Source organism: Poecilia reticulata, linkage group LG22, assembly GCF_000633615.1.
Source record: "Poecilia reticulata strain Guanapo linkage group LG22, Guppy_female_1.0+MT, whole genome shotgun sequence".
Taxonomy (NCBI): Eukaryota; Metazoa; Chordata; class Actinopteri; order Cyprinodontiformes; family Poeciliidae; genus Poecilia; species Poecilia reticulata.
This window is the reverse complement of record NC_024352.1, coordinates 6,142,378-6,152,899: the sequence shown is the minus strand read 5'-3', so window position 1 is coordinate 6,152,899 and position 10,522 is coordinate 6,142,378. Positions and strand designations below refer to the sequence as shown.

The 10,522-nt window shown below is 37.4% G+C and overlaps 1 protein-coding gene and 1 long non-coding RNA gene across 2 annotated transcripts; both read left to right on the top strand.

The window, feature by feature from the left end:
- Positions 1–196: 196 nt before the first annotated feature.
- Positions 197–3,783, top strand: LOC108165825 (oocyte zinc finger protein XlCOF19-like). The gene is made up of 2 exons (XM_017302405.1): positions 197–237; positions 2,934–3,783. The coding sequence occupies exons 1-2, from the start codon at positions 197–199 to the stop codon at positions 3,781–3,783; spliced, it is 891 nt and encodes a 296-aa protein (XP_017157894.1).
- Positions 3,784–7,631: 3,848 nt separating this feature from the next.
- LOC103458243 (uncharacterized) lies at positions 7,632–10,206 on the top strand. The gene is made up of 2 exons (XR_532559.2): positions 7,632–7,861; positions 10,027–10,206. It is a non-coding gene; the product is annotated as an uncharacterized LOC103458243 (long non-coding RNA).
- Positions 10,207–10,522: the final 316 nt, after the last annotated feature.

Below are 10,522 nucleotides of genomic sequence, written 5' to 3'. Positions count from 1 at the left end.
GTGTTACCGCCAAACGAATCCAGCCAGACCAGCACAGACTCCAGCAAACTTTTGATGTCATAGTCCTTTCCCACGCCTGATGGCAGCTTCTTCTCGCTCAGCTCCATCAGAACTGGGGAAAGGTCTTGTTGACTAAAATGCTTGCCGAGCTGACGGACAGCTGAGAGTATGAGACTCCCACAGCAGGGGATGGACGATGCCTCCAGAAAAACCCTTTCCCGAGYGAGACACCGCTTGGTGACGCTCAGGTTTAGGATGCTCTGGAAGGCAGCGTTCACCCAGCTGTTCTGGAGCTCATTGGAGAACTTGAAGAAGTTCTCCGCTTGTCCTTGTCTTGCAGATGTCCTCCCTACATCTAGCAGATCCGAGCCAACGCTCTCTACTGAGTTAACTTCAGGAGAACAGGAAACCTTGACAGCAGTGGAAATCTTTACATGTAGAGGTGGTTTTCTGGACAAATGAGCAAATCTGTTGTCTTCTGAAATACAAAGTTCCCCGTCCGGGTTACTTTGTATTTCAAAGGCGCCTGTGAAATTGCCCTTTAGAGGACTCTTCTGTAAGGAAAGGGATGGGACCAGCGAAACCAAAGCTTTGGCTGTCACTTCACCCACAGCTTTGCCTGCGAAATCAGCCGCAGACAAATCTTCCCCAGCCGGTTTAGATTTTTCTGCGACTGTATTCTCACCCTCACGGTGTACCATCGTCTCCGAACAAACCTCCCCAGCTGGGTAGGTTTGTCCAGTGACAGTACTCTCATCCTCTGTACTGTCTCGTACAGAGGATGAGAGGGAGTCCRAGGTCCCAACATCCAACGCCTTTTCAGAACAAACCTCCCCATCCGGGTCAGTTTGTTTTTTGGCACTGGATGGAAATCCTTTCCAAAACAGATCGTCCTCTTCATCCTGATCGTTTTCTTCTTTGCAATCCTTCCCTGGAAAGAAACGATCGCACACTTTCTTCATCCCAGTCGTCACGGCATATCTGATGCCCCAACCAACCGGGAATATCAGGGAACAAGCGCYGTCGCAAAACTAAACATTGTTGCTCTACACAAATCTGAAACTCCAAGAAATGTCTGGATTCTAACTGATGCTTAGAGATTCCAGCATTCAAGCATTAGAACTTCTTTGATCTACTGTGATGTACATAATATAATCTATGACCTCATCAGTGAGTTCACTGTAAACTTCTGGTGCAACGCCTTGCTTCTGATCGTTGCTATGGAAAYGATCAGCTCAGCTCTGCATGACTCAAGCTGACATAAATACTTAAATAAAACGTTATACTTTTTATTTATTTAACATGAAGATAATAGATTTGTATATGATTTAATTTTTGCTTTTGTGATTTTCCATACCTGCTGTGGTATAAATGTTCTGAAACCTTTTATCCACTATTATTTTTAATTACTATTAATTTATTAGGATGTATTAATCATTGCACAGTGCTTGGAACAGTCTGTGACTTATATTTATTTTTATTAATTTTTGCAGACAATTTAATGCTGGGACTATTTTACCAAACATAAACAAAAGCAGAAGAACGATCCAGACCTGCACTTATACATAATTTTATTGAGGTCCAGAACCCAGAAGTTCTTGGCTTGTGTCATTCAGGAGCCTCGGGGATAAAAATGCTTCATGATTGTATTTTAAAGGCAGATTTCAAGAACGACTTGGGCAAGAGTTTGGGTCAGGTGCTATTCCAGGATGTAGACGTGTGTAGGAATCTCCAGGATGTCAGTAACACAGAGTAGCATGCCTTAGTAGGTGTGTGTGTGTGTGTGTGTGTGTGTGTGTGTGTGTGTGTGTGTGTGTGTGTGTGTGTGTATGTGCAAGTAAAATGCTCTCTCTCTCTCTCTCTCTCTCTGTGTGTGTGTGTATATATATATATATATATAATTTATTTATTTATTCATTTTTTGTCATAGTACCCCCAGGAATTTAAAACTACTTTTTTAATTAGTTAAAAATATTGCATAAGGAAAACAAAGTCAATATTTTGGATTGATCATCACAAAGCTCCAATATTATTTCCAATGAATTGGGGGGGGGCAATTCTGAAAAGGTGTCAGGCAGGCAGGGAGGTAGGCACATCAACCTTTTGGATTTGCTGTCCTTGGTTATAAATATCTACAAAATAGAAACTAAGAAACAGATAAAAACAGTATCTTATCTAATCCATGAATAAATTTGATACTGGAAGTAAATAAAGTCACTTTCATACTGTTTTTATTTTATTCAACTAAGAAATGTTAACATATCACAACAGTAAGATCCTTAATATCAGTGTGATTTAAAAGTGAGCAGTGTTTCTGCAGCGGAGCGTATCTAATTATAATATATATAACATATATATGTTATATATATTATAATTAGATATTATAATAATTATTATTATTAATAGTATTAATTTCACGCAAAAATGTGAAGAAAGTGTGACATTTATGTTTTCGCATCCACCTAAATAATGTATAGTTGCGCCACTGTGGGGCAGTACTAGGGGACCACTTCTTTATTATTACTCATAAATATTTGTGGAATACGGAACAAGCATTTAACATCTATATTTTACGGGACTGGTGGCAACTCTAGCGGTAACATTATGCTGCAAGAAGTCTATAGTTTCAAATAACATTTGAAGCTCACTTAAGAATATCGTGATGTATATCGTGTCTAGCAAAAATATATTGAGATATTAGACTGTCCTCATATCACACAGCCCTACTTGTAATAATATAATTTAGTGTTAAATATTAATAATAATCCTTACTACAATTAATTTTGTAATAAATAAAATATATATTTTTTAATTCATTCATTTGAGAATTCTCCAAATGTCACCTGGATATGTCGACTAATCTGTCTCTCTGTCTACGCTCTTGAATTATCAAGTGTTTTTATTTTTTGTTCATTTTGTCTTGAACAATGAAGGTTTTCTCCTATTTACTTCAATAAAGTTAACAATTTCTCTTTTCCTCTGTTTTCTTGTTCAGATTTCCTGCAGTGTAACATTTATAACCAGGAGAGGAGATCCACTCTGGACCAGGAAGAGTTAAAACCTCTGCAAGTGAAACAAGAACAGGAAGAGCCAGAAGATCATCAGATAAAAGTGGAAGAAAAAGACGTTTACTGTATTCAGGGTGAAGAACAGATTGAGTTAAAACAGGAAACTGATACCTGCATGGTGGTTCCTGTTGATGAGCAAACAAATCACACTGAATCAGAACCAAACAGGAACCAAGACATCTTTCAGGAAGTTGCTGAAGCTGAGAACCGAAATCAGGAAAGAAGAAAACCTTTCTCATGTGTGACCTGTGGAAAAAGTTTTAATAGAAAACAGCATTTAACTATGCACACGATGATTCACACTGGTGAAAAGCCGTTTACATGTGTGACTTGTGGAAAAAGTTTTAATCGAAAACAGCATTTAACTGTGCACATGAGGATTCACACCGGTGAAAAGCCGTTTTCATGTGTGACCTGTGGAAAAAGATTTTGTCAAAAACAGGATTTAACTCAGCACAAGAGGATTCACACCGGTGAAAAGCCATTTTCATGTGGGAACTGTGGAAAAAGTTTTTGTCAAAAACAGCGTTTAACTAAGCACATGATGATTCACTCTGGTGAAAAGCCGTTTTCATGTGTGAACTGTGGAAAAAGTTTTAGTCACAAACTTGGTTTAACTCAGCACATGAGGATTCACACTGGTGAAAAGCCATTTTCATGTGTGACCTGTGGAAAAAGTTTTAGCCGGAANGCACATGATGATTCACACTGGTGAAAAGCCATTTTCATGTGTGACTTGTGGAAAAAGTTTTAGTCAAAAACTTATTTTAACTAAGCACATGATGATTCACACTGGTGAAAAGCCGTTTTCATGTGTGACCTGTGGAAAAAGTTTTAGTCAAAAACATGATTTAACTGTGCATATGATGATTCACACTGGTGAAAAGCCGTTTTTATGTGTGAACTGTGGAAAAAGTTTTAGTTACAAACAGAATCTAACTAGTCACTTGAGGATTCACAATGGCAAAAAGCCATTTTTATGTGTGAACTGTGGAAAAAGTTTTAGTCGAAAACAGCATATCACTCGGCACATGATGTTTCACACTGGTGAAAAGCCGTTTTCATGTGTAAACTGTGGAAAAAGTTTTCGTCACAAAGTTAGTTTAACTCACCACATGAGGCGTCACACAGGTGAAAAGCTGTAGTATTTTCCATACATGTCCTATGTTGAGGTTCACTATAAAGTTGATTTGTTTAAAAATAGAATGAAGAACTGGAGGCGTTTCATGTCTATAAAGCTAAAAAAAATTGTATTTGTTAAATGTGATTGTTTGGATCTTCACATTTGGATACGTGATGTGCAACCATGACATATTTTCCTTCAGAGATGATTAGATTTTTTCTGGCATATTGCTGGGTTTCAGTCACGTGACCCGCCAAATTCAGATGGAGGGCCAGAAGGGGATTTTTCCAGTTTAAAACAAAGCGAAGTTGATCCCAACTAGTATGCTAATGCCCTAAATAGGCTGGAACAGCCAGGGTATCTCGAAAAAATATGCATATATTTAGGATATGATCCATATTATCTCGTTAAAAAAAGACTTCTCTTATAATCTTGAGGATTTACCAGGTGATCCACATAACTAACCACTTGGAGCTGCAGATCTCATATTATACGATGAGCCAGGGTTCTGTATTCTCAAAACCCTGGAGAATACAATCAATTATTTTCTAATTGGATCAAGCATTTAGGATCAAAAGCAGGATTAGGTGGCTGTTGACTTTTTTCTGCCGGGTGAGTAGTGAATTTTGCTGTTTTAAGTAATTTTAGTCTATGTTAAGGATATTTTAAAAAGAAATAAAAGTGTAACATTTCATGTAAGAATAAAAGTTTTGAGTTGTCCTTCAGTGTATGTTATGCCTTATACTTGAACCCAGCAGATGGTGGCCGTACACCTGTACTGGTTGTAGTCACTGTGGTTCCTGTAACTGATGGTTTGCCGGTTCGAACTCCCCAACATCCATCTTAGTTGTCGAGTCCTTGAGCAAGGCACCAAACCTACCTAACCTGGTACAAGGGAATGGTTATTGTGAAGTCCAAAACAATGAGAGCTCAGCGACCCCAACCCTGACGGGCACACAGAGACTGCCTCTTAATCCAACAAATTCTGTGGTAATGCGCATGCGCACATCGATATTACGTTTCTTATATATCATATGTGTAGAAGTTTATTTACCCAAAACGTCTCAGAAGTTTAGGGTAAATAAAAAAATGTAAGAAAAATTTTGTTATTTCCACGCAGTGTCCAGAAAGAGGTGTTGTGCTGCAACAAACCATGTTGAAAATCCACAGTGCAAACACACAGAGCATGAACTGGCCCAAAATACAGACTACATACTGATCAGAACCCAAGTCTCAAGGTTCAGTCAGGATCTAGGGAAAATACGTCCCCAGAATCCCAAGCACCCTATACTACCCCAGGAACAATATGGCCACCATGCCAGTAACCACTTGAGTACAATTTTCATGTATCAGAAATTTACTTGAATAGATTTAATCATGGATACTTTTGACTTTTACTCCACTAAATTTTACAGTAAATTTCTGTACTTTCTACTTTACGTTACTTGTTATCAAGGCCGTGCAGAGACCACTAAAGGGGCAGGTGCTCAACAACAAAAAAAGGGCCCATCTAACTGCATTCTAGGACAGAATATTAACAAAGCCTCTCAGCTTTCAGAGTTTAATAAACAACGATAAATTACAAAATTGTGAGATATACAATCAAAGCTAACGAACATCTCCATATAGAGCATAACACTATGCATATGTAAGATATTTTATTAGTAATTTCTTTCTGCAGGTCTATTTTGTTATAGGAAAGTATTTCAATATTCAAACCCGCAATTTAGCAAGATATGTAAATCAGAGCTGGACCACCAGACATATTTTGTCTTTACAGAATTACACTATTAAAATTATAAACAAGGGCACAATGCAACCTTTTAGTGGACTATAATCTATAAAAAGAGCTGCCTGTTTGCTCCACTTGCAGTGGAGATGAAGATGGTCCATTCAGGAAAGCAGAGCTGCATGTGGAACTGCAGAAAAACGAAAAAAACAAAAGCAAATATTGAATTGTTAATGCATGCCACCATGAGAAAAGCCTACTGAGTTTTGCTTAAAAAAACTTTATAAAAAATTTAAATCACACATTTTTGACTCATGAAGTTAACTTTCTTTTTTGCAAAACAAACTTATTTGCGCTTGTCAGAAATCTTTTCATGCTATTTATTCTAAGTTTTTGTTTGTGACTCAAAGTCAAGGTGGAATAACATCCCCACATAAGCTCTCACATGCATCAAACTTCATTTGTATCATCACAGACCAGAGCTCATCACATTCACATCACCAATTAAGTGACATCACCACAATCCCTTCCCCTTTCAACAGGAAATCACCTGTTTTCCCACTGATTTTCTTCCCTTTACTCTTTGGTTCATGCAGATTTCAACCTGTGTTTTAATGAAGTAGAACAACATGATGGTACATCATAGTGTATATCGGTCAAGTGTGGGGACTGCATGGGAGCGCTCACGGTGGCGAGTGAGTGGTGCTGATGGAGCTCACGCAGTCACAATAAGGCCAGAGCGGCACTGAGCTGCGACGGCCTCTAACGCTGCTTGCAGCTTTAATTTTGTTTTATACTTGTTTTAAAAGGCTGTTGAGGACAATTCCAGTTATATTTCTTAATGATTAAGCCTTAGAAATCATTATATTGAGTTAAACATGTGCAACAATGCTGCCTCTTTTGATTTTGTGTTTTCACAGTGTCTATGATAAGAAATTACAAGATTAAATTGTAGCTGTTTGGAACTTCCTGCGTCTGGCTGTTCTAATCCAAGTGGCTGCTATAGAGAGAGCCAGAACAGATGCTGATAGTTGAAGAGGCTTTGTGGCCCATTGTCACTAATTTCATGCACTGACAGAGTTTGACCGGACATGGACTCCCTTCCAGAACAATATCACAAGATTGGACTTGAGGAATTTATTTGTATTATTCCATCCTGTACAGAGAAAGTGTGAGGGGTGGATGTTGTTACACTTATGATCAAAATGTGATATTATGCACTAATTGTAGATTTCCATTAATGGCTGTTCATTCTCAAATATATCTATGCATAAAAATAGGGTTTCTCTTTAAAACAAAATGATATTGCAACGAATGCTGTTATTTGTTTCAAATTATATTAAAAGCTTAACTTTACCTAAGTAAAAGCTGAATGAATAAATATTAATATTCATTATAAACTCATTTTCATACATTGATTGTTCTTTATTTTAGAAAATATGGATGATTATTATTGTCTTCAATAATTTAGTTTTTCTTTTGTCTTAGTTGTATTTTTCTCTTTTCTGCAGCAGCTGTCTTCTGTTAAAGACTACGTTTTTCAAAGAGAAAAACGTAGTCTTTCTCTTTGAAAGACTACGTTCTTTCAAAGTTCTCAAAGTGCCAGCACTTTGAGAACTCTTTAGATGTGATGATCGGGATGAGCCACAAGATGGCGGTAATGCAATGACATGAATGCCGACAGTCATAAAATCACAAAGAAGAAGAGGACGAGTAGGAGGAAGAAGACAAAGAGGACGGCAAGTGGCCTGTTTTGTTGAATGTTCCAGCGATTCTCTACATCTTCAGTCCAGCTTAAATGAGTTTATCTGCGAGCAGTTTACTGCTGCTGGAGAAACATTCAGTTTAAAGAAATGATCGTCAAGTCGGAGGAAGAGATGGATGATCAGCGCAGACTGCTGGATTTCTCCCGGACTCCCCGGATAATCTTACACCGAATAGGTAGGAAACACCAGCGTTTGGATAAAAGTTCATTTCTAAATATCTGAAGTAGTGATGGGTAGATAAGGCGTCATGTATCGTTTCGACACATAGCAAAACTGTGTCGATTCTGTGTTGATACTGTGTCACTCAATAGTGACACCTGCTGCACATAAAACATTCCTACAAGCAACGTAGTGATTTGATGACCTAGTCTACACAATAAGATTTAAGTCTTCGTATTTTATTGATTATCTATTGTATTATGTCATATATTCTGTTAAATTTAAAATATATTTGATATACCGTCAATAAATAATGTGAAATTTTAGTGAATGTGTTTGGAATGAGGATGCTTGTGGACTGTTTTTACCCCACAGATTTATATATATATATATGTATAAAGTGTTTACAACATTTTGAAATTTAGCCTTTTACGCTCTTTTGACAACTTCTGCTGTAGAAAAAAATGAAGTAAACACTACATTTACAGTGAACCTTTGTTTTTCTAAGGGGTTGCGTTTTGAAAATGACCAGTGATAGGCAAAATCCGTGAAGTAGTTATCCGTTAGTTTTTGCAATTATTATACAGCATAATTACATACTCTACATTGAAACCAAAGAACAAAGCCTGTTTTCAGATCAGCGGATGTGCATGTTCATCAATTGGGCATTAATGTGATCCAGAGTCATGTCATTAAAGCATCTCCTCCAACCTGCCCCGCGAGATTCACAGCTGTATCTACGGCAGAGTGATGGATCTCATCAAGCGAGCCTCCGGTCAGGTTTTGCGCTGCCTCTGGCCACAGTGTTTTTCCAGTTGGCATTCAAAGTTTTAGTTTCCATCTCCTGAATGGCCAATATGTATTAAATACCGTAACGGTATTGGCACTCAGGTAGAGAAGAAGCGCGGACACTGTTTTTACCAATCATATGGTCAATCAGGACGCAGAACGCTGTGAAAAAAACTACACAAAAAAATTTGCGAAGCAGCGATACTGTGAAAGGTGAACCGTGTTATAGCGAGGGATCGCTGTATATGAAATAATTTATAAAAAGCAACTGAGTAATTTGTAGAATGGCTGTATGTCTGAGTTTATCTAGGTGTATCTGGTACTTCATTCTCACGCCTGGCCTCATAATGCCTTAACATTGAAAAGGTGGATTTATTTAAATAAGACAGTTTAGTCAAACATATGCGACTTAACCTGCAGAACATAATATGAAAGTAACCTAAGAGTCAATTTCAGCTGAATTTGGATTCAGATAGATGAAACAACAAAAATGAAAACAAATTTATTTTCCAATATAAGATCAAAATGGTACCACTCTGTGGAAACCTTTTCTTTGAAGCTGCTCTATAGTTGATGCTGTAAAAAATCAAGAATTCGTTTGGCAAATGCTTCTGACAGATTTGCGTACTTAGAAACACAGTTTGGCGCGTTAATGTCATTTCGAAACAGTTCCTGTATCGGTCATGTGACTTGCTGAAACCAAACGCGCACCGACACGGGTTTTGGTCTGAGGGCTTGACACATGCGCCGACGCATTGGTGTTGCCGGACCCATCACTAATCTGAAGCTCTCTGTATGAGAATCCTTTTAGTAACTGTTCTTTTCCCGTATATATGTTTCGTTAACTGGAATGAAAGCAGACATCACAATTATGCTATGAGAATGGCTTAAATATGTAGAGGCCAAACCCAGTGCATGCTGGTCCAATACCAGTCCCTATATTTACAGAAAATGGACCCACAGTTCTTCCTGTCTAACTTGGAAAAGTAAATAATATAGGAACAAAAACTAAACTATTAACCTAGAAATAAACTCATTTTTGTAAATGAAACCCCAAAGATATAAAGTGGACTAAAATTTAATTTTAATATAATTCAAAGTAATAAAATTAATAATAGCTCCAAATAAATATCATGAAATAATACAATTTGCTGTTAAATATTAAAAATAATCTCTACTATTAATTTTGTAATAAATAAAAGATGTTTTTAATATCAGTTTATTTGAGAATTCTCCAAATATCAGCTGGATTTGTCGACTGATCTGTCTCTCTGTCTACGCTCTCTAATTTTCAAGTTTTTTTTTTTCATTTCCATCTTAAACGATGAAGGTTTTCTCATATCTACTTCAGTAAAGTTTACAATTTCTCTTTTTCTCTGTTTTCTTCTCCAGATTCCCTGAAGTGTAAGGTTAATAACCAGAAGAGGAGATCCGCTTTGGACCAGGAGTTAGAGCCTCTGCAAGTAAAAGAAGAACAGGAAGAACCAGAAGTTCATCAGATAAAAGTGGAAGAGAAAGAAGTTTACTGCATTCAGGGTGAAGAACAGATTGATTTAAAACAGGAAACTGATACCTGCATGGTGGTTCCTGTTGATGAGCAAACAAACCAAACTGAATCAGAACCAAACAGGAACCAAGACATCTTCCAGGAAGTTGCTGAAGCTGAGAACCAAAATCAGGAAAAAAGAAAACCTTTCTCATGTGTGACCTGTGGAAAAAGTTTTAATAGAAATCAGCATTTAACTCAGCACATGATGATTCACACTGGTGAAAAGCCATTTTTATGTGTGACTTGTGGAAAAAGTTCTAGTCAAAAACAGGATTTAATTGTGCACATGAGGATTCACACTGGTGAAAAGCCGTTTTTATGTGTGAACTGTGGAAAAAG